This window comes from Macaca fascicularis, chromosome 3, assembly GCF_037993035.2.
Source record: "Macaca fascicularis isolate 582-1 chromosome 3, T2T-MFA8v1.1".
NCBI lineage: Eukaryota > Metazoa > Chordata > Mammalia > Primates > Cercopithecidae > Macaca > Macaca fascicularis.
This window is the reverse complement of record NC_088377.1, coordinates 198,239,068-198,266,438: the sequence shown is the minus strand read 5'-3', so window position 1 is coordinate 198,266,438 and position 27,371 is coordinate 198,239,068. Positions and strand designations below refer to the sequence as shown.

The 27,371-nt window shown below is 48.4% G+C and overlaps 1 protein-coding gene across 7 annotated transcripts; it reads right to left on the bottom strand.

Annotated features, from left to right (window-relative positions):
- Positions 1–516: 516 nt before the first annotated feature.
- NOM1 (nucleolar protein with MIF4G domain 1) lies at positions 517–22,734 on the bottom strand. 7 transcript variants are annotated; one of them, XR_010585982.2, is made up of 12 exons: positions 21,716–22,734; positions 19,475–19,602; positions 17,840–18,035; positions 11,569–11,892; positions 8,902–9,012; positions 8,004–8,171; positions 7,143–7,264; positions 3,939–4,071; positions 3,248–3,379; positions 2,041–2,303; positions 1,172–1,281; positions 605–839 (listed from the first exon to the last, which is right to left on the bottom strand). XR_010585982.2 is itself a non-coding variant. In XM_074036481.1 (11 exons), exons 3-11 carry the CDS (start codon positions 18,017–18,019, stop codon positions 665–667), a joined length of 1,455 nt encoding a protein of 484 aa, XP_073892582.1. In that variant the 5' UTR covers positions 18,020–18,035; positions 18,854–19,602; positions 21,716–22,734; the 3' UTR covers positions 517–664. The 7 variants fall into 7 exon arrangements, 3 of the variants coding, with proteins under 3 accessions (XP_073892582.1, XP_045243991.2, XP_073892583.1); XR_012433138.1 differs by lacking the exon at positions 2,041–2,303 and having other exon boundaries at positions 517–839; positions 11,490–11,892; XM_074036481.1 differs by lacking the exon at positions 2,041–2,303 and having other exon boundaries at positions 517–839; positions 18,854–19,602.
- Between the last annotated feature and the right edge of the window lie 4,637 nt (positions 22,735–27,371).

Sequence of the window (27,371 nt, the reverse complement as noted above, 5' to 3'; positions counted from 1 at the left end):
CAATTATTTTAAAAAGGTAAAAACCTCATCAAGTTCTTCATAACTGCACCCTCTAGTGGCCTATTTTACCTATTAATTTTTTTTTTTGACAGTCTCATTGTCCAGCCCAGGCTGGAGTACAGTGGTACAATCTTGGCTCACTGCAGCCTCTACCTCCAAGATTCAAGCAATTCTTGTGCCTCAGCCACCTCAGTAACTGTATCACCAGCATGTCCCATCATGCCTGGCTAATTTTTGTATTTTTAGTAGAGACAGGGTTTTGCCCAGGCTGGTTTCAAATTCCTGGCCTCAAGTGATCCACCCGCCTTGGCCTCGCGAAGTGCTGGGATTACAGGCGTGAGCCGTCACGCTCGGCCATACCTATTAAACAATTTTAAGACTATCACACATACCAGCCTCACTGCTTAGAGAACCCTGTCCAGTGTGCCTGAACACCCTTTTCCCTCCCTCCTTCTCCTCTCACCCCCAAGATATAGTTATTTGAAAACGGCTTGAAATACAAACAATAAAACCTTAGATCAAAAAATTATCTCAAAATAATAATACAGTAATAGACAATGATATAGCTCTACCAAACGTTCACACGCAGGCAACAGAATAAAGCTTTGGGTTTACAAAGGACATTTTATAGTCAAAGGGCCACCTGCCTTCCTTCTTTCCCTGACTACATTCTCAGGGAAGCTTTTCCTTGCAGACACTTTGTCACAAGGTCAGCTCTCTCTCGCAGCACGTTGGCTTCGTCGGCGCTTCTGTGGGCCTGTGCGTTCTTTAGCAAGAAGTGGCTGATGAAAAGCTTCAAACCCTCACGTAACATCCCCAGCTTTGGGTTGTCAGATACTCTGGAAAGGAATCGTATAAACACATGTCAGGGCTGAGCTGGCCTCTCCTAGATCTCAATTCTGGGTTATCTCGAATAGTGAGACATAACCAGTTTCTTTTAAAAACAGAATTCTCAATTAAGAACTTCTTAACATATTTTATTATTACCAATCATTGTTAGTTTGCTAGTAGACAAATTTCTATTCCCCAGATCTAATGCATACTAGCTTAAAAATAAAACTGAAAAGATTAAGCTACACATGTAGTACAACCTTGTGTTTCTAAATTAACACAAGTGAAAACAACCTCTTTATTTCTCTTCCATGTCTCATCAGAAAGGGTGGGCACATACCTTGTGAAAATTAAACTGAGGTCTTCAATTTCTGTTTCCATTAATAGGATACTTAATACTTTTCGTAAAAAGTGGACTCTGGGTTTGTCCAATTCACTGAATTCAACTACCTAATGGTCAGGACATAGAGAAAAATAGTTACACTGATTTAGCCAACCTTTTCAATGATTTGTAAATATAGTTTAATTAGAGTAAAAATTAATCTCCCCCACTCTACCACTGATTTAAGAAGCTATTTCCAGAGCTAAGAAATGAGCACCTGTTGGCAAGGATGTGGGCCTTGGGAATCCCTATACACTGCTGGCAGAGGTGTGGCCGGCCACAATCACCGTTGAGAACAACTCAGCAGTAAGTGGAATTCCCGGGGCATACACCTTATGGATCAGAAACTCAGTATCTAGAACTGAACCATAAATTACCTCCATTCGCAAAAGTACCCATCCCCTAATTAAATCTATATATATAAAAAATTTACTTTTAGAAGACTAATACGTGTATCTCTCTCTCCTAGAAAACTATCAAAAAATCAGAAATAACTTAAACATGGATCAGTGGGATAAATAAGTATGTAAACTGAGGCATACGTATACAGTAGGATGCTACCCACAGCAGACTCATGGGCGCCAGCATGGACCCACTTCAATCTTAGCTGAATGTCAGCGAGCTCGAGGAGGGGACTAAATGCATGGTGACGGGAAGGATACCCACAGGGAGGTCCGCAGCCAAACACCATCACAGGCGCTTGCAGACCCGGGGACACAGCGAGACCACAAAGCATGGCGGAAACACAGAGATACTGGGAATGAGAGCAGCCCGGGGGGCGGGGTGGGGCTGGGGGCATCTCTAAAGCTCTACGCCAAAGGACGCACTCCTGCCACGCCACTCCCGCTCATCCGCGGTAGTATCCATGCTGTTCCACGATGAGCACGATGCCTGAGTCAGCAAAAGGCAAGGCAGGGGAGCAGAGGGGGAGCAATGCCTCCGCCATGATCCAAGTTATTCCAGTTGTCAGGATTTGGCGTAAGGCTCGGTGCCCTCATTTTCAGTATAGTGGCCAAATTTGGACACTTTGACACAGCAAGTTGGACACAACAAGGGACGCAGGGTGCACTGGAGCGGGCATGCTGATGAACTGCACAGGACACACAGAAACACACGGGAAGCTGAGGCTGCAGCCGTCTTGTGGGTCCAGGCCGCTGCAGTCAACGCCCCTCAACTCGCTCTGCTTTTCACTTCCCATTGCCCCCCAGGCGATCCAAATTTTTTAGGCTATTCAGAGTCTATTGGTCCTACAATCCAAGCCTTACTGGCCCACATCAAACCCCAACTTATAAGATGCCTAGGTTTCAGCCGGGCACAGTGGCTCACGCCTGTAATATTAGCACTTTGGGAGGCTGAGGAAGGCAGATCACAAGGTCAGGAGTTCCAGACCAGCATGGCCAACACAGTGAAATCCCGTCTCTACTAAAAATACAAAAATTAGCTGGGTGTGGTGGCAGGTGCCTGTAGTCCCAGCTACTTGGGAGGCTGAGGCAGGAGAATCGCTTGAATCCGGGAGGTGGAGGTTGCAGTGAGCTAAGATCGTACCACTGCACTCCAGCCTGGGTGACAGAGCAAGACTCCATCTTGGGGAAAAAGAAAAAAAGATGTCCATGTTTCATGGTTCACTAAAAAGTCCCAAAACACAGCAGGGCAGGAGAAAGCCTGCAGTTTTAAAACAACTTACATCGAAGCGAGCAAACTCACCTCACCTCTAGGGACACCAGGCCCTACTTCGTCCACTCTTCTCCTCACTAACAGTGACTAGTTCAGGATTTTATAATTAGGACCAGCAAATTAACCTCAAACCCCAAAACAGATTCACTCAGCTTAGCAAAAGAACTGCAGCGGTGCCTTCATTTACCAGGTCAATTTGTAGCGCCTGTTAGTCTGGCCATTTTCTGTGCTGGCTACGATAACGCAGGCACTTTCCAGATGAATCAGAACCGAAGAGAACACGCTGGTGCAACAGGACCTGATGTAAACAATTACACCCCCATTTCTACTGCTTTCAGTATTTTCACACGTTACACCAACCTTTAAGATGGAAAGGGAAAGAGATTTTGTCTTCAACAAGTGGGCCACCAGATGAACCAAATTAGAGAAATTCGTAGCTGGCAAGTTTTCCAAGTCCCGAAATTTGTCCCATATGCTGAACTGGAAAGTCATCTAGTATCATAGTTAAAAGGAGAAAAAAGGTAAATGGCCACAAATTATTATAATACATCACTAAGAACATAACCTAAAGGTATTTTCTTATTATCTTATTTTTAATATTCTAAACATCAAGACTTTTAGTGGCGGCCTTACTGTCCTTTCCTATGGAGCATAGTCCCAAACAGCTTCACAAAAATCTCTTCCTGGTGCAGTTTTCCCCCCAAATCAGCAGATACCAACAGAACATTCTAAGGAAAAGGCCACAGCAAGTGACATCAGAAGAGACTGGTGCACTGTGAACCGGCGAGGTGCTCCTGCTGGCCTGGCCACACACTGCCTGCAACTGTGGCAGGAGCAGGCGACATGAGGACATGGTGGACCCTTGACATTCCCCTCTAGCCCTCCCACTTCTGCTCCCAGTGAACATGGCCTGACAGCCAGCATGGACCACGTGACTGGGCTATCAGGGGCCTCCTGACGTGGGGAACTCCTTTGCAGGTGGGTTGAGCCAGGCAGCATGTGTAGAAAAAACAGTACAGCAGATGTAACTGGTGCCTCCGCACTAAGCTACCTGAAATCTCCTTTCATATTCACAGAATTTGCTAGCCAGGAAAGCATAGAAGGGATTGTAGGTTTTCTCTTGAAGGCAGCAATCCATGAGAACGTGAATGATTTCTCTCTCCTGCTGATCCTTAAGTCCAAGCCTAGAAAACAGAGAACAGCAATGACTGGAACATCGCTCGACCTCCGAAGCTTAATGGCTGATACCTGTCAGGGGAACTCCTTCCCGCCTGGAAAGGTCTGGTGAGGGGCGAGCCAGGTGGACGCGGCGGCAGACACCAGCTACGGGCCCAGCCCCATCACAACCTCTCCGGTCCTCAGCTTATCCTACAATCTGACAAAATGTCAGAGGAGACAAGACCATCTAGGGTCCCCCGCCAGCTGCAAAAGTCGACAGCTGTGCCCGGCTGACAATAAACGGCCTCAATCGTGTGCGCCCTCAGAGCTGGTTCCTGCTACGGCAATGACTTCACAGTTTCTTTCTTTCTTTCTTTCTTTTTTTTGAGACAGTCTTGCTCTGTCACCCAGGCTGGAGTGCAAGTGGCGTGACCTCGGCTCACGACAACCTCCACCTCTCAGGTTCAAGCGATTCTTGTGCCTCAGCCTCCCGAGGAGCTAGGATTACAGATGCCACCACCGCTCTCAGCTAATTTTTGTATTTTTAGTAGAGATGGGGTTTGCCATGTTGGCCAGGCTGCTCTTGAACTCCTGACCTCAGGTGATCCACCCACCTTGGCCTCCCAAAGTACTGGGATTACGGGCGTGAGCCAGGGCGCCCGCCATCGTTTGTAAAACTTGAGTTAGAGCTCACACACAGTAAAACCTATCCTTTGCAGTGTAGAGTCCTGTGAGTGTGCATAAGCCCATATAGTCATGTCACCGCCGGCACTGCCGAAACAGAACTCTCCATCGCACGCGAGAACCTGGGGCCATGAGCCCCCCTTGCCGTGGGCCACCGCTAATCTGCCGCGAGAACCCGGGGCCATGAGCCACCCTTGCCGTGGGCCACCGCTAATCTGCCGCGAGAACCTGGGCCCGCGCGCCCTCCTTGCCATGGGCCACCGCTAATCTGCCGCGAGAACCTGGGCCCGTGCGCCCTCCTTGCCGTGGGCCACCGCTAATCTGCCGCGAGAACCCGGGGCCATGAGCCACCCTTGCCGTGGGCCACCGCTAATCTGCTTCTGTCCCTCTAGTTCTGCCTCTGCCTCTGTCACACAGATTCGAGGCAGGGTGGCGTCCTGCGCTGGCAGAATCCACTCGAGAGTCACCGTGCTGTTGGGGCCTTGGGAGTTTGCCCCTCGTGATGCTAAGTAGTAAGTATCCCTTAGACGGCGTCTCATGGTTTATCCTTTCCCCAACTGAGGGGCATGTGGGCTGCTTCCAGTTTCTGGTGAGATCCAAATACGGCTGAGGCTGCCGCCCCTGCACAGAGGCAGACACTCTGTATCTTAGGAGAGAAGCACCAACTCCACTGCAAACGGCACAGCCCCACGGACAGCACTCACGTGAAGGCGGTGCAGGCAGCCCAAAGAACCAACTGAGTTTTGGCTGCATTTATTATCAATTCATGTTGATTAAAAGCTCAGATTTATAACTCATGATTTTGATGAACAGTGGGAAAAACTATTGTTTAATAAACGTAGTTTGAAAGGCCAAAAATTTCAAAACATGAAGTCCACCAGACAAGAAACAAAAGAAGTCCTTCTGAGTACAAAGGATAAGCCAGACCCGCTGACTAGGGAATAAGGGCTCTCCTCAAAAGAGCCCTTTTAGAGACAAAGGGTAACTAGCGAGACGGGACGTATTCAGCAAAACAGCAAGGCCACAGAGAGGCAGAGGAAGCTCAGGACTTCCACTTCAACCAGGCACCCCAGTTTAGAAAATAAAACCCTAATTATCAGAATCCTAAAACGAATCATGTTCTCCCTGTATTTCATCCTAGTTTGAAGCAAATAAAAGAATATGTATTAACATTACATTACTTAGAAGTATCTCATAAAACTACACAGGTACATTTAAAATTTTTTTTAACGAGATGGGGTCTCAGTATGTTGCCCAAGCTGGTCTTGAACTCCTGGGCTAAAGTGATCCTCCTGTCTCAGCCTTCTAAGTAGCTGGGATTATAGGATCTTTAAAATCTTATTACAACTAATTATAGAAACTATACCAGGAAGTTTTAAATGAAGAATCAGAATAGCTTTATTATGAAGATATATATATATATATATTTTTTTTTTTTTTTTTTTTTTTTTTTTTTTTTGAGACGGAGTCTCACGCTGTTGCCCAGGCTGGAGTGCAGTGGCGCAATCTCGGCTCACTGCAAGCTCCGCCTCCCGGGTTCCCGCCATTCTCCTGCCTCAGCCTCCTGAGTAGCTGGGACTACAGGCGCCCGCCACCGCACCCGGCTAATTTTTTTGTATTTTTAGTAGAGACGGGGTTTCACTGTGGTCTCGATCTCCTGACCTTGTGATCCGCCCGCCTCGGCCTCCCAAAGTGCTGGGATTACAGGCTTGAGCCACCGCGCCCGGCCGAAGATTTATATATTTTTAAGCAATTCATGACAACCAACAGCCACTGACAAGGTTATCTGGTACTTTCAGTCAAAACTCCTCAATCTCCAGCCTGAGCAACACGGCAAGACCCTGTCTCAAAAAAACCCCAAAGGCCGGGCGCGGTGGCTCAAGCCTGTAATCCCAGCACTTTGGGAGGCCGACGCGGGTGGATCACGAGGTCAGGAGATCGAGACTATCCTGGCTAACATGGTGAAACCCCGTCTCTACTAAAAATACAAAAAAACTAGCCGGGCGTGGTGGCGGGCGCCTGTAGTCTCAGCTACTTGGGAAGGCTGAGGCGGGAGAATGGCGTGAACCCGGGAGGCGGAGCTTGCAGTGAGCCAAGATCACGCCACTGCACTCCAGCCTGGGAGACACAGCGAGACTCCGTCTCAAAAAAAAAAAAAAAAAAAAACCCCAAAACCCCCAATCTTTATATATCATTAAATGTTCTAACGAGGAACTACTAGAGGCAAATTAATAGGAACAAGATGACTAACCCAGGGATGCACGAATCCAACAGCGTGAGCGGATGGTCACAAGAATAGCCCCGTCCTCCCTAAGCAGCATCAGACTCAGTCACCCAAAACTCAAAAAGCAAATCAACTTACTTTTTTTACAGCATCTCATTAATAGGTCAAAATGTGTACACAAATGCTTACTTCAGAAGCTTTTCAAAAGCATCCAAAAAATCTTCACTTGTCATTATTGTGCAGAATATGTTTCTCCGGATGTCCGTGTTCATCCTCTGCTTCCGGGCGAGTTCTAGGATCTTTGAGCTGACCTGGAAGCACGATGAATGGACAAGTCATACACGTCTCCATGGAAACTGCTTCCTGAGAGATACCATACTGTACTTCAGTGTCACTGAATCCAACTGTGAGGTCTATGTGGGCAGATGAGCGTCAGCACCACGTTCACTCTCGGGCAACGCCCCTCTGTGCAAGGGGGACACACAGGGAAGCCACAGCCGCTGGGGGAGAAAACACTCATGGGGGAGGCTTCTCAGTTGCGGTTCAACCTCAGGGCAAGTGACGATGAATAAAGCAGAGAGCCAGTCACTGGCAGAGCCTGGGGAACCGTGACCACCACAAGTGACACAGAATCTGGGACAGGGAAGGACACGAGGGGGTAACGAGGGAAGTCTGGGTGAAAAATGGACTTGAATTTCCACAATGTGAAATCCATGGCCTGTGGCCTAGAATGCACAGCCCAGGCAGGGCAGCACGAGGGGTCTCAGCAATGGGCTCCTGCCCCATGAGCGTTCGGGTCCTCATGCACTCCCCTGCCCCACGTCATTCAACTTTCAGATCTTTTAAAGTCCAGTAAAAAGATACAACAGAAACAGAATAATTATATCACAATGTAATATTAATAGCAATTTCTATTAGGCCTCCAAATAAACCTTGTACATTTCAGTGACCATTCAAGAACAGTAAGAGAGCTGTTCCAGGTAAAGCTGTGACCACACACCACACGGGGAGGTGCCACTGCCTGGCAGCTTTGAGCATGGGCGTCCCTACCGTCCCCACAAGCTGCTTCTGCAGGTGTGTATGGTGACTGTTGTCGATCATTGGGGCCCCACTCCAGGCAGACCCCACAATCCACCAGCGACCCGTCTGCTCCGCATTCAAGATGCTGTCCCAGGAGACGCGAAGCTGAGTCTCAGAACCCGAGCCGGCGCTGCGGACCTGATTAAGAGAGAAGAGCTAATGAAACACTTTTAATTGGTTCATATTCTGTACTTCCATCCCTGGTGGCTTTGTTTTTGACCATGACATTTCTGGTGCATGAATACTGGAATACTGGATGATTCACTGGCAATTGGGATGATTAACCTGTTTGGAAAAATGCCAAAACTAGCAGTAAACTCGGTGTTTTGTGTTTGAGAGTCCAGCACCCCAAACGCGTTGTTTGGAAAGCTGCCCCAACAGGCGAAAGTGACGGAGCTGCCTCAGGCTCAGTGGCAGGGCAGCACACGCCTGGAAGAGCCTGGGTCAAGGACGATTTGGACTTGAGATGACAGGGGCAGGGAGTTGCTCGGTCTCCATCCTGGCTGCATGTCAGAGATGGTCCAAGGACCTGCGTCATCCGATTTCCTTGGTCCAGGTGGGGACCCGGCCTTCTCTTAAAGCATCGGATGATCCAGTGATGCAGCCTAAGTTCAGCACCCAGGGCGAGGCAAAGAGGACGCTCGCCCAACATGGGCTTCCCCACGCATGGACACTCTGCACGAGCGCGCCCAGACCACTGGGAGAGCCCCCGAGGAAAACCGAGCAGCCTTCACTCTGCCTCTGAGCACGCTCTCACTCACCAGACACCGCCCTGACTTGCAGGTCTGACTATTTCTTGATTTTCACGACAGGCTCATGCTGACAGGGAAGCTCTGAGCAAAGCAGAAATGAAAGTTCCTTGACTTACCAAAGCTCTCTGCAGTTTCCTCAGCTTCTCCACAGGCTCGGGGTCATAGCCTGGAATTTTGCGCATGTCATTGTTCTTCAGGGCCAACATCGTCTCTAGCATAAACCGAATCTTCAAGAAAAATGAAAAAATTGGAAGTCCATCATTTCAAACAGTCTAAACGGCCCATTCAAGTTGGCAAGAAATAGACCACACCTGTTGCGCATGGCCGCCATGGCCACGATACAAAGTCTATCGACCACACCTGATGCACATGGCCGCCACGGCCACGATACAAAGTCAATCGACCACACCTGATGCACATGGCCGCCACGGCCACGATACAAAGTCAATCGACCACACCTGATGCACATGGCCGCCACTGCCACGATACAAAGTCAATCGACCACACCTGATGCACATGGCCGCCACTGCCATGATACAAAGTCAATCGACCACACCTGATGCACATGGCCGCCACTGCCACCATACAAAGTCAGGACGGCCGTTAGGTAGAGGCGGTCTAAACTAGTCTCAGCCGCTTACTCAGGGCTACACAATACCTCAAAACAGAAATGTGTCCCTCAACGTCAAGTGGGAACCCAAATTCCCCAGAGATCTCACTTTTCCCTTCTGCTCGCCACACACCTCGCCCTTCCGCACCGTCCACACCTCCTCGGCCGCCCTGGCCCCTACTGCACTCCTGCTCCCACCCTGGCCTCCAGTGACCTGCTCTGGACATTTTCTCTCCTACCACTGGCCTTGTAATTTTTTTTTTTTTTTTTTTTTTGAGACGGAGTCTCGCTCTGTCACCCAGGCTGGAGTGCAGTGGCCGGATCTCAGCTCACTGCAAGCTCCGCCTCCCGGGTTTACGCCATTCTCCGGCCTCAGCCTCCCGAGTAGCTGGGACTACAGGCGCCCGCCACCTCGCCCAGCTAGTTTTTTGTATTTCTTAATAGAGACGGGGTTTCACCGTGTTAGCCAGGATGGTCTCGATCTCCTGACCTCGTGATCCGCCCGTCTCGACCTCCCAAAGTGCTGGGATTACAGGCTTGAGCCACCGCGCCCGGCCGGCCTTGTAATTTTTTAAACTTTAAAACTGGAAGTAATGTCATACTTACAGAAAAGTTGCAAGAACAGCACAAAGAATTCCCACATACCCTCTGAGATGTCCCCAAATGTCAACTTCTTATTGATACAGAATTCATATACCATAAAACTCACTCATGTAAGGTATATAATTAGGTGGCTTTTAGTACATTCTGTGCAACTATCACCACAATCAATTTCAGAACTTTCTCATCACCCCAGAAGAGAAACTCCAAGCCCATTAACAACCATTCCCCGTTTCCCCGACTCCCCAGCCAGCACCCCAGCTCTAGGTGGCCACTAATGTACTTTCTGTCTTATTCTCCATTTTAAACCACCATTTAACCCGCTGCTCCCATTCCCTTCTCCAGGCCCCTCCTCTTCAGACTGGCTTCTCTGGTGACCAGGATAAGCCAGTAAGGACCACTGTCACAATTCAGCCCAAAAAGCAAATCCCTTCCTCCTCTTGCTGGTCCTCAGCATCCCACACGGGCATGAATTCTTCCTGGGGACACTAGGGGTCCCCGGCTCCTGGGACCATCCTCATTTCCTTCTCACCTGCCAGCTCTCCCTCCTCCCTGCAGCTAAACGTCAGTGCTCCTTAACCTGAAGGTCCTCTTCACAGCCTGCCCCCTGCCAGGCAAGTCCACCCACGTCCATGGCTCCCAGGACCCACTCTACAAGAGCAGCCCCGAATCCCTTCAGCCCACTTTGTTCACAGCTAACCCAGTCTCTCCAAAACGGAGGTGCCTGTCCTTCCGAATCCTCACCTCCTCCTGCACGGTCCCCTGTGCCCGACAGGTGACCCCGAGCCCTCCTTCCCTTCACCCCAATCCACACGAGGTCTAGTCACTTCTGACGCCCATGTCCACACCTGCTGCCACGATCCCGACATTTGCCACCACCTACTCCCCAGCTCCTGCAAAACTCCTCCTGACTCCGACCACCTCACACCTCTTTCTACCTTGGAGTCAAAGTGACCATCAGAAGGAAAACTCCAACCTGTCATTCAGCTGCTGGGACCCTTCTGAGGCCCCCAGGATAAATCCTCGATTCTCTGCAATAATTAACAAGGGTCCAGAGACCTGGACTCTGCCTTTTTCTCTTGTGAGACCCCCTCCAGGCACTTACACTAACCCTTTTCAGGTTCTTCCCCAAAGGGTTTCTCAGGAACACACGCTTCCACCCATCCCATCATCTGAACAGCACATAAGGTGGGAGCTGTGATCAGTTCCAGTCTTACAGAGGGGGAAACTGAGGCTAAGAAGACCCAGGTTATGCTGCTGTCAAGTGGCAGAGCCCAAAGTCCAACCCAGGCTTACCCTAGAGTCCCAGGTCCTGTGGCCTCCTTGGTAAATATGTTTTGCATAAATGAATGTTACATAAATCAATTTTTAAATTCACAAAATATTTTCTGAGTTCTTAGTAAAGGAACAAGGTTCATTCACATATTAAAGCCAGAAAACGGGACGAGACAGAAGAAACGGAAATCACTAGGAAAGGAAGAGTGTAATATTTACCCCAGATACTGATTTCTAGGTTCTGGCCAGTTTGTGGGCTTTAGGGACTTAGGAAGCAGATCAAGTGTCGCACGCGTACCCTGGTCTGGTCCTGAAACTCGCTGCCTGCCCTGCTGGCTCTGGTCTGGGCTTCAGTGATCAGTTCCTTAAGTGATAAAGCATCATCTTTTCTCAACGAAAAACCCACGTTTTTCAGCATTAACAAGATCAGTTCAATATCTTTTTCGGTGAAAGTTCCAATCAGTTTTTTCAAAATGTCGAAGATGAGGAGAGACTGAACCACGTGGAAGTTGTATAAATGGGCGAGGATGGTGAACAGGTTGTCACACTCTTTCCCTTCGCTTCCATGTTTATAGACGGCATCGAACTTCCTCACCACCGCCTCCAGAAAGTGGGCACCAACCTGAAAGAACCGAACAGAAAAAAGATGATTATGTTATTCCTAGAAACCTTCCTTTCTCCTTCAACACACAGAACTGGCACTTTCTAAATTAACAAAGTGTCCACAAGGCAGAGCATTTCAACAAGGCATCCCTCATCAACCCAGAGCAGCCAGCCAGAGTACCCCAGCCTGGATGCAAGGGCACCTTCCTCTTGTTAATATCAACAACAAACGGGCATTGTTTGGCCAGCAGCCGTTCTGACTCCTTGGGAAAAATAAAACTGTTAAAAATGATGTTAAAAATACATCTACATCCTAAAAATGTTCCACTACTGGCCGGGTGCGGTGGTTTACGCCTGTAATCTCAGCAATTTGGGAGGCGGAGGTGGGCGGATCACGAGGTCAAAGATATTGAGACCATCCTGGCTAACATGGTGAAATTCCGTCTCTACTAAAAATACAAAAAAAAAATTAGCCAGGCGGGGTGGTGCACGCCTGTAACCCCAGCACTTTGGGAAGCTGAGGCAGGTGGATCACGAGGTTAGGAGATCGAGACCATCCTGGCTAACACGGTGAAACCCTGTTTCTACTAAAAATGCAAAAAAAAAAAAAAAAAAAAAAAAAAAAATTAGCAGGGCGTGGTGGCACATGCCTGTAATCCCAGTTACTCGGTAGGCTGAGGCAGGAGAATCATTTGAACCCAGGAGGCGGAGGTTGCAGTGAGCTGAGATCGCACCACTGCACTCCAGCCTGGGTGACAGAGCAAGACTCTGTGTCCAAAAAAAAAAAAAAGTTCCACTACCTAACAATACTCATTTCTTAAAAGATTTTTTTGCAGATTTTTACCCCAAATTAATTTCTTGCAAGGAAGCAATACAAGTGATTTCTAAAATAGAAAAATGCGACACATTCTGAATATCAGAGGTTGCCAAATAGACAGGTACTTAATAACCTCTGGAAGGGCCCCAGGTGCCACAGAGGAGAGCCCTACTTTCCCAGGGCTGAGTCTCTGGCACTAAGGTAGCCTGTGAATATACTCACTTGGCTCAGCCAGTGGTCTGAGGGGCACTGGGCCCTGAGGGGGACCAGCAGGTAAACCAGACACTGCCCTGAGGGGCGGAACTGGGGCGAGGAACTGCCAGGCCTGGTGGAGCTAAGCAAGGCCTAAGTGTTTTCCTTGTGCTGTTCTGATAACATTCTATCCCGAATTCCATAACTGTGGACTGAAGGATGAGAAGACCAGGAAGTGGGTCTGTGTGGTCTTCAGCAAGTTCCTGGACCCTGTTTTTTCAGTGTGTAAAACAGAGATAACAAAACTTGAAGGCAGAAACAGCAGTTTTCAATCTTGCCGGCAACACTATCGTGTCATCATTTTCTCTCAAATCTCAACTTAAGCTAGGACTGGAGGGAAAAGGTGGAAGCAGGGACATGGTGGTGACACAGAGTGGCCCCCACAGCCCAGCCACGAGATGATGGCCTAAACGACACAGCTGCGCTGGACCAGAGATGAAGGGGCTGGGCACCACAGTGACGCACGGCAGTGCATGACACTGGCTGTAAAAGTTGAAGGGTCTGTGACTCCCAGGTTTTCGGTCTGGGTAACCAAGAACTACGTGAGGGACAGCAACCTAGCGGATCTGGACAAAACCAGCTCAGTGGTTATTAAGCTTCAACAGGAGTCATCCAGACAGGACTGGATGGAGATGTAAGGGTGTCAGTGAAAATCGCAGGCAAGGCTGAGATCCACCAGACAGGCTTGAGTGTAATGGGGAAGTACGCAGACATCATTGCTAGACTGCAAAAAAATCAGTGCTAGAAGAATCCAGAGAAAGGCAACAGATTGGCAGAAGGCCACAGTGACTTACTGGAGGCTAGCTCTGATGGACTAGATATACACTTCAGTTTGTAAAGACCTGAGAAAACTGTAGTTTCCAATTTAAGCCCCTTCAATGAAGATAAACTGGAAGACACATTCTATTATGGCTACTAGATTATATTCAAATATAATTTTTAAAAGTAAATTAGAATTCTGCAGACATCAATAAAAATTCAGGCATAAAACATATTCAAGTATGTTGTGGCTGTGGACACCTTTCAACATTGTCTTCTTGGCCTTTAACGCCTTCGCTTTGGCTTCGGCTTTAGGAAGGGCAGGAGCTTCCTTCTTCGCTTTCTGCGCCATCTTCAAGTATGTTTTCTTTTTTTTGAGACGGAGTCTCACTCTGTCACCCAGGCTGGAGTGCAGTGGTGCCATCTCGGCTCACTGCAAGCTCCGCCTCCCAGGTTCACGCCATTCTCCTGCCTCAGCCCCCCAAGTAGCTGGGACTACAGGCGCCCGCCACCACGCCTGGCTAATTTTTTGCATTTTTAGTAGAGACGGGGTTTCACCATGTTAGTCAGGATGGTCTCGATCTCCTGACCTCATGATCCACCGTCTTCGGCCTCCCAAAGCGCTGGGATTACGGGCGTGAGCCACCGCGCCCGGCCATATGTTTTCAATTATGTAAATTACATCAAAATTTCTCAAAATTCTAAATCTGAAGTTCCATTTAACGTCTTCAAATTAAATATAACAGCATAACATTTAAGAATGTAAGTAAAATTCATGTTGGTAAAGTTATTTAAGCACATCCTTTACGTTAATTCCGACGTGGAAATTTTAACATGAATATACGTAGACTGGGTTTTTGAGTTTTAAAGGACTTACAGAAGCAGTTCAGCAGCTGACACCAACGTCTTTAACACAGAATGTTTTTCTCAGTACAGCACTGAAGACAGCTGAATGGAGCCAATGCCCTGAAAGCTCATCACATGCTGGCAAAGTTTCCGTGGATGTCATTAACTAAAGTACCGTAACGACTTCCGCTCAGAACAAGTCATTTCACTGTCCTTCATGCAATTAGCAAAGGTTTAAATGAAAGTAGGCCCAATAATCTCATGTTTTCCAATCAAGTAAATTCCTGATGTGCTATGGGTGGTCAGGGTCTACTGCTTTTCCTGTAACTCACTGATATACTGCCTGCACTAAGATCATTCTGACGATTAAGTCAGCTGAAGCACACCAGTGTCCTCTAGGAGGACAGGGAGGCACCAAGAAGTCACAGAATGGCCCTGATTATGGTAATCACAGGGCCCGGGAATGGCACCCAGTGATTCCGTCACTTTGTAATGACAAGAAAACAGACTCCCCAGTTCTCATACATGAAAATGAGGAGAGCTCTTAGAAATAAAAAATAAACAACAAAAGATGGTTCCCAAAGCAGCTGGTGCAGACTTTTTTTTTTTTTTGAGATGGAGTCTCGCTCTGTCGCCCGGGCTAGAGTACAGTGGTGCGATCTCAGCCCACTGCAAGCTCTGCCTCCCGGGTTCACGCCATTCTCCTGCCTCAGCCTCCCGAGTAGCTGGGACTACAGGCTCCCCCCACCACACCCAGCTAATTTTTTTTTGTATTTTTAGTAGAGACGGGGTTTCACTGTGTTAGCCAGGACGGTCTCAATCTCCTGACCTCATGATCCACCCGCCTCGGCCTCCCAAAGTGCTGGGATTACACGCGTGAGCCACCTCGCCCGGCCCCAGCTGGTGCAGGTTTTCGTATCTGAGATGACCCAGGTAGCTGAGAAGACTCCTGCACTCAGACGCTCAGCCTGTGCCCCTCTCTCCTGTCCTCAGCTTCCTAATGCCCCACACGCCTTTCAAAAAGCTGCCACCATGCGACTACTGCTAGACGTGGAAAAATGTGGATCAGAAAATTATCCAGCAACAGCAAAGAACTTTGCAGTGGTAGTAAAAGCCAGCCAAACGAACAGCAGAATTTCAACACAAAAATCTCCTTCTGTACGTAAATAATGAGCCTTCAATGAGCACTTACTGTGGGCTAGCTCTTTCCTATGCCTATTACATTAACTAACTCATTGACCTTAAGGACTGGACACAGGAAGACTCGGAGGCACAAGCTCATCTAAGTGACACAGACCGTGCCGGTACAGCACGTTCTGTGCTCAGGCAGCGTCTCCACCCACCCCACACCACCTTCAGCACAGAAGCCCCAGTGACAAGAAGGCTAATTCATTTTGGCAAATCTGTGCATCTTAAAGCAAGCTTTGGAGAGCCCCACTTAGTAAGACTCTAGATAACTGTTAAGATTATAATTGAGAGAAAATAATATAAACATGAAGTGAATGTGACTAGCATTGCAGTAGAAAGCATGCTTGCCTAGGAGCCCAGAAAACAAGTTCTGTGTACTTTTTTGTTTTTTGTTTTTTTGAGACGGAGTCTCGCTCTGTCGCCCAGGCTGGAGTGCAGTGGCGCGATCTCGGCTCACTGCAAGCTCCGCCTCCTGGGTTCCCGCCATTCTCCTGCCTCAGCCTCCTGAGTAGCTGGGACTACAGGCGCCCGCCACCACACCCGGCTAATTTTTTGTATTTTTAGTAGAGACGGGGTTTCACCGTGGTCTCGATCTCCTGACCTTGTGATCCGCCCGCCTCGGCCTCCCAAAGTGCTGGGATTACAGGCGTAAGCCACCGCGCCCGGCCTCTGTGTACTTTTAACAAGGCGTGGTCTCGGAGTTTCACATGGCGCTTCAGCGGCTTTGCCTGCTGCACTGCAGAGCAGGCTTCAGTAAATGTCTGTCCTGATCTCACCGGGACACTGTGGGATCAAAGATGAAAAGCAACAAAAGTATATAAACGTACACCAGGGAATTGGACTTTTAAGGATGCTGTGCTGCAATGGCCTATTTTTTGGAGTATAGCTGTCAGAAAGCAAAAAATAAGAACCACCATCAAAAGAGACTGTATCATTTAAAGGTCCAAATGGGTTAAACACTGCATCTGCAGTTAAATACTGTATCGTGGGAAAACTAAGCCTCACTGACCCAACCATCCATTCGTTCACCTGCCTCAAAACAAACTCCTTTAACTGGACTGATTTCCTTCAACACACCTGAAATCAGCTCCCTTGGGGGACTGCAATATTGACTGGGAGGGTTATGACTTTCCTGTATTCAATTAAGACAGAACAGGCCCAGAAGAGGGCAGTGACTGTGGAACCTGGGCCATCACCAAAGAGCCTCCCTGACTTTAACCACCAGGGTCATGGAGCAAGAAGAACATGAAAGGGATGTGGGGGTGGGGCGGACATTTACTTAGCACCTGTCAGGTGACAGATGCTTTCTGTACACTGTTCAATTCAATCCCGACAAAAGCCCACTTCACTCATGAGAAAGGGCCACAACACAGAAAGGGCACCAGGCCTCCCTGAACACGTCCAGGTAGCTCCACGCCCCAGTGCTCTCACATCTCCCATCAATACCAACACCTCAGTAGTGAGACCACACCAACCATTATCTTCCAAACATCTGAAATAAATCAGTGTTAAGGGAGAAGTGCAAAGGAAATGAAGGCACATCTGAGACGTCAGTCCAGAAGAAAATTAACATAAAAGACATGCTAGGCTAGACAGAACAGGGCTGGGCATGGCAGCTCCCACCTGCAATCCCAGCACTTTGAGAGACCAAGGCAGGAGGATCACTGGAGCCCAGGAATTTGACACCAGTCTGGGCAACAGAGTGAGACTCCACTTCTACCCCGGCCAAAAAAAAATCAGCCAGGCGTGGTGGTGTGCACCTGCAGTCCCAGCTACTCTGGAGGATAAGTGGAAGGATCACCTGAGCCTGCAGCTGTGATCATGCCACGGCACTCCAGCCTACATGACAGACTGAGACCCTGTCTCAAAAAAAAAAAAAAAAAAAAAAAAAAAGGACAGAACAAAAAAGCAAAGTTAAGCAAAATCAAGTGCTTCCTGAATGCTGTTTACAACTACATGACATAGACAATGTAGTATTTATTCAGAACAAAAAGGAATTAACACAAGAACCACCCACAGCACACAGTGATGCACTTATCAAGCCTATCATTAAAATAATCGCCATGAGACACTGGTGACAGCCTGGAGAAAGGTACAACTGTACCTCGATTCCAACGGTGTGGTGAAGGATGCCGACTAAGAGAACATGCTCCATCATCAGTCTGCTGGGCATGGCCGAGGCGGTGACGCAGGCACCCATGAGGGCGGAGGTCAGGGTGTCATTCATGTCCTTCCTGCTGTGGGCCATGTACAGCTCCTCCAGCTGCCCACTGATGGAAGCCATGTTGGGTTCACTCAACCTGCAGAGAATTGTAAAGACAGAGAGCAACAATGTTTCCCATTAGGAATTTTCAGTTCGATTTTAAAAAATTAAAAAGTTATCCATACCAACAATATATGCTATTTTTGTGTACACTTTTGACCCCTTAACTATTCTTATATTGACCCAATAACCCAGCATATATTATTCATAACCACATAATATTCTGGAATCCCAAAACAATGTAACTGCTGTCTTCACAAGATGAAATGTGGCCACACGGAGGCATACCCTGGATTAAGTCTACAGAAACATACGTGAGGACACTCCCCTGAATATCCTGACCTGATATCCCCATAGGCAGGGTCCAGACTTAGGATGTGCTGTTAGAAAAAATGCTAACTTTTTATTTCTTAGGTGGCATAGAAATCCTTAGTTCCTAACACTAGAAAAGGCTGCTCTGTTTGAACGGGTAGCAGGGAGACTACATACACATGTACGTGGAAGGTTATTCATTGTGCACCTGTGCTAATACAGAACTCAACATTAAAACAGAGGTTTACAGTAAATAATAGGAAACAAAAAGCAATACAAGGGGGTGGGTGAGGCCACGGAGGGGCAGCAGGAGAGAAATGGTGGTGAGTTTTATCTCGATTGCAGTGGTTGTAACTCGGATCTTGATGTGATAAAACTACACAGACCTGCCTGGGTGCGGTGACTCACGCCTGTAATCCCAGCACTTTGGGAGGCTGGGGCAGGTGGATCACCTGAGGTCGGGAGTTTGAGACCAGCCTGACATACATGGAAAAACCCCAATTCTACTAAAAATATAAAACTAGCTGGCGTGGTGGTACATACCTGTAATCCCAGCTACTCGGGAGGCTGAGGCAAGAGAATCGCCTGAACCCGGGAGGTGAAGGTTGCAGTGAGCCAAGATCGCGCCATTGCACTCCACCCAGTGCAGCAAGAGCAAAAACTCCATCTCAAAAAAATCACACGCATACACCCTCAAAACCAAAGAGCTGATGGGCACGCGTAACTGACAAAGCCCCACCGGTATGGTTTCCAATCAGTTTTTTAAAGTTCTGTTCTTAAAGTGGGTAACAACAAAATGCAGACATGAGCAATGAGTAAGGGGGATGGAAGACCAGGTGAACGTGTTCCTGCAGAAGGGACACGGCCAGTCCTTCCAACACTGTCCTTAGACACACAAAGAACCTCTGCCCTATTCCTTCCTGCTTCTCAGAATAACCATGTGGGCATTGGGGCTGCTCTCAAACCCTGCAGGGATTCAAAGTATCCAACAGTTGGGTATCCTCTCCTTCTCCAGGTATGGGTCTGGGTGCATCAAGACAAGAACAGAAAGGATCCAACTGACTGTCCCCATCACTTCTATTTGAATTGCTGGGATAACTCCTACATTTTTAGAAAACAGACAACCTCTTTAAGTGATACAGTGTAACAATACTGCAAGGTCACCTGTTAAGTAAACCTTTTACATGTTTCTTCAGCCTTTCTAGTTCTTCCTGTTTCTTGAAGTCCACTGTCTCCTCAGCTCGCCTCACATGAGGTGGGATGTACTTTTCACCACTTTCACGAAGACTCCGCTTGAAAAGAGAATTACAAAAAATTTACACTGACCAAATCCTGTTTTTTTTCTTTGCCACATGTGCATTTAAATATTAAATTCCCAAGAACTGGTGGAAGCTGCTACTGATCATTGCTGCTTAAATACATCGGATTTATTGAGTGCTTAGTATAAGGGTAAACATTCCACTCATCAGGCTGTGCATGTCATCATTTCCATTAATGCTATTAATAACACACTTCGTCATCTCGTTTTCCCCTGCGCAGTTCTTCAGACCTAGCTGTGCACCTCCGGCATCTGCTCAACTCCAGCAGAGCCCTATCTACTGCGCTTTCGCTCGGCCTTCATTTACTGCAGGCACAGTAGCATACAAACACCTAAACTAAACATACCACTAGTTTTGGAGGAAAAGTGTCCTAAAAATAATTTCAAACTTGTTTAAAAGTAGTATCTAAGTTTATATGATAAAAATCAAAACCGGCTGGACGCTGTGGCTCACATCTGTAATCCCAGCACTTTGGGAGGCTGAGGCGCGTGGATCACAAGGTCAGGAGATCGAGATCATCCTGGCTGACACGGTGAAACCCCGTCTCTACCAAAAATACAAAAAATTAGCCGGGCATGGTGGCGGGTGCCTGTAGTCCCAGCTACTTGGGAAGCTGAGGCAGGAGAATGGCGTGAACCCGGGAGGCGAAGCTTGCAGTGAGCCGAGATTGCACCACTGCACTCCAGCCTAGGAGACAGTGCCAGACTCAGTCTCAAAAACAAACAAACAAACAAACAAACAAACAAAAAATCCAGCTCACTATTTCCTAAATTATGAAGGGGAGTGGTGGTGTTTGCAAATCATTAATGATACCAACATTTGTAAGGCACGATCCCCACTGCTAGAATTTAAACCTGGTTCAACAAAGAATATGTGTATACATAAAAGCTGAATATTTATATACACAGAACTAGTGCGATGTGGGGAGAAGGAAATGCAGGCAATTCCATACAGCTGCCTCCAACCATGAGCTACATGCAAAAGAACGCTGAGATAAAATATGCAAGAGGACAGCCCATGGAAGCCTTGATTGCTACATCCTGGATTCTGAACTTTTTTTTCTTTGAAACAGAGTCTGGCTCCGTTGCCCAGGCTGGAGTGCAGTGGCGCGATCTCGGCTCACTGTAACCTCTGCCCCCCTGGTTTAAGCCTCAGCCTCCCAAGTAGCTGGGATTACAGACGCCTGCCACCACGCCCGGCTATTTTTTGTATTTTTAGTAGAGACGGGGTTTCACCACGTTAGTCAGGCTGGTCTCAAACACCTGACCTCAAATGATCCGCCTGCCTCAGCCTCCCAAAGTGCTGGGATTACAGGCGTGAACTTTATCTTTAATTCAATGTTGTACTTTATCCAGGGGAGTGCTGTATCTTAGCTTTGGGTTTTAGAAAATTCACTCTAGAGGCCGGGCGCGGTGGCTCAAGCCTGTAATCCCAGCACTTTGGGAGGCCGAGACCGGCGGATCACGAGGTCAGGAGATTGAGACCATCCTGGCTAACCCGGTGAAACCCCATCTCTACTAAAAAATATAAAAAACTAGCCGGGCGAGGTGGCGGGCGCCTGTAGTCCCAGCTACTTGGGAGGCTGAGGCAGGAGAATGGAGTAAACCCGGGAGGCGGAGCTTACAGTGAGCTGAGATCCGGCCACTGCACTCCAGCCCGGGCGACAGAGTGAGACTCCGTCTCAAAAAAAAAAAAAAAAAAAAAAAAAGAAAAAGAAAAAAAGAAAATTCACTCTAGAAGTCGGGCACGGCAGATGTCCTCGCATACTTGAAAGAGGCCTGAACAGATGGGGTGGGGTTAACAGGTTTAGACCTGGGCCGGTAAACACAGAATGAAGACGCCGCACTGTGGAGACAGCCCTGAAGTCCCCGGGATAAAAATGTCTCTATATTGCTTTTTCCCTCAACTTTACATTATGAAAATTTAAAAACATGAAAGACCGAATAGAGTAACGTACTCGATTTACTCACATTCAGTTGAAACCATTATCAAGACACCAAGTCTGTGTCATTTCTGTCTCACGCCCTCCTCCCCGCCCCGTTATTCTGAAGGAAATTCCAGAGGGCCTAGAGTGTTCACACGATACCTGATCCGTTATGTCACCGTCCTCCGAGGAATTTTCACTCTTTTCTTCATCTTCTGCAAAACGGACTCTCTTCTCCCTCCTTTTCTCCTGCGTTCCCTTTTCCTTTTCTTCCCCCTGTTCCTGTTCTGTATCCTCGTCGTCGTCCTCGCTCTGCGCTTCTGCTTCTGCTTCCTGCGCCTTTTTTTCCTTTTCTACGTCTTCCTCCTCCTCTTCACTTTCGTCCTGGGAGTCACTCTCTAAGTCACTTTCGGGGAGTGTCTGTCCGGCATCTTCCTCCTCCTCCTCCCCACTGCTGTCGTACAAGCCGCTATTTTTCCCAGACTCCAGGGCTCCCAGAATATAGTCGAGCCCGTCGCGGGCAAAGCTCAGCGGCACGGAGCTGCTGCCGTCCTTCTTTTTGCGCTTGTTCAAGCCGAGGCGGCGCTCCAGCTTTCGGATCTCTCGGTCCTCCTCCTCGTTGGCCGCTAGAAGCGCCCGTTTTCGGGCAGCGGCGGTGGCGGCTGCGGAGGGTCTAGTCTTTGCGGTGGGCGCCGTGGCCTTGGCCTTGACCCGGGACGGCCGCGGCTCCTTGGGAGGCGAGGGGTCCCGACGAGGGGCTGGGCGGGCGCGCTCCTCCGTGTCCTGCCGGGGACCGCTCGCTTCTTCGGCTCCGCTTCGGCCTCCCGGGCCGGGACCCTCGTCGGGGCCCGCCGTCCTCAGCAGCCGGCGTGCCTTCCGAAGGTGCCGCTTCTCCTTCCTCAGTTTCTTGCGACTTTTTCTCCCTCCCGGGCGGAAGCGCACCGGGTCGCCGCGCCCCCCGCAACCCTCGGGAGCCTCGCCCTCCGAAGTCGCGTGCACGAACTCCTTCACCGCTAGTTTGAGTCTCTTCAGGGCCTTCTCCCCACCACCGCCTGGACCGCGGCGCGGCCCGCGCCCCACTTTCCGCTTCATGCGGACCACGCGTCCACGGGAGCAGCCCGGGCCGGCCTCTCCTGTGTTCCTGGACGCCGCCATTTTTCGAGACGGGTGGACGCACGACTTCCGGCCGAGGCGGGACTTCCGGGGACAGCGGCGGCTGCGCGAGGCCAGCGGGCGGCGCCCCCTGCTGGCGGGAGGGCGACAGCGAGCAGAGCTGCGCAGGGCGCCTGGCAGGTGGCACCCGGGGCGGGCGCGCCCGCGGGTGGGCGCCGCGTGGACGTCAGGCTCGCGATGAGCATGGAGGTGCCTTCGCGTTTAAAAGGGAAATCTGGCCGGGCGCGGTGGCTTACAGCTGTAATCCCAGTACTTTGGGAGGCCTAGGCGGGTGGATCACCTGGGGTCAGGAGTTCGAGACCAGCCTGGCCAACCTGGTGAAACCCCGTCCCTACAAAAATCAGCTGAGCGCGGTGGCGGGCGCCTGTAATCCCAGCTACTCGGAGGCTGAGGCAGGAGAATCGCTTGAACTCGGGAGGCGGAGGTTGCAGTGAGCCGAGATTGCGCCACTGCACTCTAGCCTGGGCGACAGAGAGAGACTCCAAAGGGAAATCCTCGAGGATGATGGAGGGGAGGCTCCGCCAGGCGGCCGAGGACCCCAGAGGAGCCGGCCCTGCCCAGGCTGGGTTTGGACGCTGGGCTCCCACCAGGGGCAGAGCGTTTGTGGTTCCTCGTTACCGGGTAACGTGAACCGGGAAGGGAACGCAGAGGCCGCGCGGTTTGAGTCTGAATTTTTGGGAGGCCCCCGCCCAGCAGTGAGTTGGGGGAAGACGGGGCTGCTGCTGTGGGGCTCTTGGCCTGACCAGGGGCCGCTTCTCTTCCTGGACAGCTTCAGAAGCTTCATTTCCAGAGTTCCCGCCCTTGACTTTAATTATTTAATTAAAAAAAAATTTTTTTTTGAGACCGAGTCTCACTCTGTTGCCCAGGCTGGAGTGCAATGGCGCCACCAAAGTGCTGGGATTACACGGAATCCACCGCGCCGGGCCGTCCTTGACTTTAAAATGTTTTAATTTTTGCCAGCTTGTCAGCTGAAAATGGCGTCTTGTCATTTAGTTCCTGATGAGAGTGGCTGTCTTAGTTCACTGGCCATTTGTATTTACTCCTCTGTTTATGGCCTTTGTCCGTTTTCCTTATACGTTTTAGGAATTTTTTAAAATATAAAATTTAATATAAATGTAAAGTAGAGACAGGGTCTCCCTGTGTTGTCCAGGCAGGTCTCAAACTCAAATCCCTAAGCTCAAATCCGAAAGTATTGGGATTACAGACATGAGTCACCACACCCGGCAAGGAATTCTTTACAAATAAAAAATTTTGAATAATCCTGTGTATCTCCTATGTGCAAATATTTTCGTCTCTCAAATATTTAAGGTACTTTAAAAAAAAAAGGAATTTTTAATAAGCGTTATACTCTATGTACAGAGTCCAAAATTCAAAAGGTGCAAAAAGATATAAATGAAAAGGTCAATTTCCATGCCGTGCCCATCCACAAGCCACCCAGTTCTCCTTCCATGAAGCAGCAATATCGTGTTCTCAAGTGATCTTCACAACAGATTCTATACTCAGTGAAGCGTAAGTGTGTGTGCTGTGTCTCATGAGCATTAGTTTACTAAACACTGTTCCACATCTTGCTTTTTTCATTTACCAATGTATCTTGTAGAGCATCCTGCAGCAGAGGGAGGGACCAATGGACCTTCCCTGCCATCATCATCTCTGCCTGGATTATTGCAAAGGACTCTGTCTGGTCTCCCCACTTTCATCCCCTCAACCCTTCAGTATGCTCTCAGCATAGCAGCCACAGGCATGCTTTTAAAATATGACGATAGGACCGCGTGGCTGCCTGCCGGCTCACTCTCCAGGAATTCTGGCCTTCCTGCTGGATCTGCCCTCACCTCCTCATCTCCTGACCCTGTCTCCCCTCTCTTCCGGTGCTTCCCCCTGCTCCAGTGCGGGCACAGGCTCCGGGTCGTTTCTGAGCCCAGCCTTTGCTCAAATGTCTCAGCGAGTCCATCCCAACGGCGGCCCCGTTTGAGGCTGCAGCAGCCTCAAAATCCTGTTTCCTGTCATCCTGTTTCCTTGGCACTTCCCTCCCCGTTTGACTTATGTGTTTGTTGTCTCCTTCTCACCAGGGCACGACTTCTGGTCTGTGGATTTGTCCCCAGGGTTAGTGGCACTCGGTAAATAGACGTGAATGAATGGATGCTTTGTTATTTTTTATTGGCTGCAAAGTCAGTGATGGAGAGGCCGTCCATCATTTAGTGACGCAGTCCCTGCTGATGGTTTTTATTTCCCACACATTCATACTAAAAAGATGCTGCAGTGAATAACTTTCCACACACAGCATTTCATGTGAGAGTACAGTTTCAGGGATATATTCCTAGAAGTGTGTGAATTCTGAAATTGATGATGTGTGTTTTGTAAATTTGATAAATATTGCTGAAGGACCATCCATGGAAGTCACACCAACGAATGAAAGTTATGAAACTTATCTTTGCCAATTTGACGGAAGGAAAAATCTCATTAAGTTGAATTTGCATGTTCCTTAGTAAAAGTGGAGCTGACCATCCTTCATATGCTTCTGAGCCATTTCCATTTCATTTCTGCAAAATTGCGATTCATATCCTTTGCCCATTTTTCTATGGTTTATGACAGTCTTTTCTTACAGAAGCTCTTTACATATTAAAGAAATTGGCTCCTGTTCATGACATGTTGCAAATATGTATTTTTCTCTAGTTGACTAGTTTTATTTTTGTTTTTTTGCCATGGACGATTAAAATTTTTTTTTGCATTGTTAGAATTATCAGTCTTTTATGACTTCTAAAGTTTTGTATTATACTTTGAAAGCCCTTCACCACTCAAAGATTTTTTTTTTTTTTTTTTTTTTAAGTTTCCCCTTTCCTTTTAGAGATGAGGGTCTCTCGATGTTGCCCAGGCTGGAAAGTAGTGACTCTTCACAGGCGGGATCATAGCTTACCATGGCCTCAAACTCTTGGGCTCAAGTGATCCTCCCACCTCAGTCTCCTGAGTAGCTGAGATTACAGGCGCCAGCCACCATGCCTGGCTCCTAAAATACTTAATCTTTGACCAATGTATTTTTTATTTTGATGTATAAAACAAGGTAAGACCAACCTAATTTTTTCACCAGAAAATGTCAATGCCAGTACATTTTATTGAAAAATCTACCTTTTCTCCACCAATTTGAAACACCATCTTGATAATACAGCAAAGTTTTTAAAATGTATTTGAACCTATCTCTGGGCTCTCTATTCTTTTTCCTAATCTTCCTGCATGTGTATGCCTCAGTGCTATACTGCTTTAACTATTATGGCTCTATAACATAGTTTAATATCAGTCTTCTCATTCCTTGTTACTCTTCATTTTCATAATTGATTTCTTTAGTGCTTTTGTTTTTTTAAAAATAAACTTTATCTTTGTTTTTATATATTTTTTGGACACAGGATCTTGCTTGTTGCCCAGGCTGGAGTGCCATGGCATTGATTGTAGCTCACTGCAGCCTCGCCCTTCTGGGCTCAAGTGATGCTCCCTTCTCAACTTCCCAAGTAGCTGGGACTACAGGTGCATGCCACCATGCCTGGCTAATTTGTTTTATTTTTTATTTTTAGTATAGAGGAGTTCTTGCTATGTTGCCCAGGCTGGTTTCAAACTCCTAAGTGCAAACGGTCCTTCTGCCTCGGTCCTCCAAAGTGCAGTGATTACCAGTGAGAGCCATTGCACCCAACTTAAAAAGCGAACTTTAGAATTAACGATCATCCATGAAAAATCCTGTTGGTATTTTTAACTGGGGCTGTGTTTAATTTGTAGACTAAATTGGGAATAAAAGCTAGAATATTTATGATGTTAAATCTTCCTCTCTAAGGACAGTATATACCTTCCGTTCATTCAGACAGTCTGTGTTCTCTTCATATTGGTTGTGCATATGTTTCTTGCAGAGTTTATTCTCAAGTGTCTTATCACTCTGTTTTTGTCAATGGGATCATTACATTTTCTAACATGTATGAAGGCTGTATGCTCATCCAAAAATCTGGGCCTCTGTTATTAGAGAATATGAAAAGAATGGACATCGGAGACAGTCAGATTTCCCTGTCCTAACCTTCTCCTTTCCAACTTTTATCTGGCTTGTTTTTCTCCTAATTACCTCGCTAACTCTTGCAGCACAAATGTCCTGGTGTCCTGGGCTCCCTGTCTTGGAGGAGGAGGAGGGAGAGGGGCAAGGCCTGGAAAAGGCAGGGGATGGGGGCCCCTGGCTCAGAGGGGCATTTCTGATGCCCGAGAGGATGTGGGACTTCCCGTGGGCAATGTGGGAGGAGGTGAGGGCTTCTGAATCAGCCTGGCACATGGCACAGTGACCTTGCCTGGCTGGAGTGGACGATGGGTGTCAGGCAGAAGCAAAGCCAAACTGGGCAGTGAGAGCACATGTCCCACCTGCTGTGGACAGAAGCTGTGCAGATGGTTTCCCAAGCCTCAGCCTCCATCATCACAGCAGCCAATGGCTTCCTAAGCCTCAGCCTCCATCCTCACAGCAGCCAATGGCTTCCCAAGCCTCAGCCTCCATCGTCACAGCAGCCAATGGCTTCCCAAGCCTCATCCTCCATCGTCACAGCAGCCAATGGCTTCCCAAGCCTCAGCCTCCATCCTCACAGCAGCCAATGGCTTCCCAAGCCTCAGCCTCCATCCTCACAGCAGCCAA

Coding starts and splice junctions, on each gene's coding strand:
- NOM1 (XM_045388056.3), bottom strand. CDS start 22,708: ATGGCGGCGTCCAGGAACACAGGAGAGGCCGGCCCGGGCTGCTCCCGT. Junction 18,036..19,474: donor GTAAAAGGTTTACTTAACAG/GTGACCTTGCAG, acceptor AATTCTCTGCAG/GTTGAGTGAACCCAACATGG. Junction 11,893..17,839: donor ACCACACCGTTGGAATCGAG/GTACAGTTGTAC, acceptor CGGTTCTTTCAG/GTTGGTGCCCACTTTCTGGA.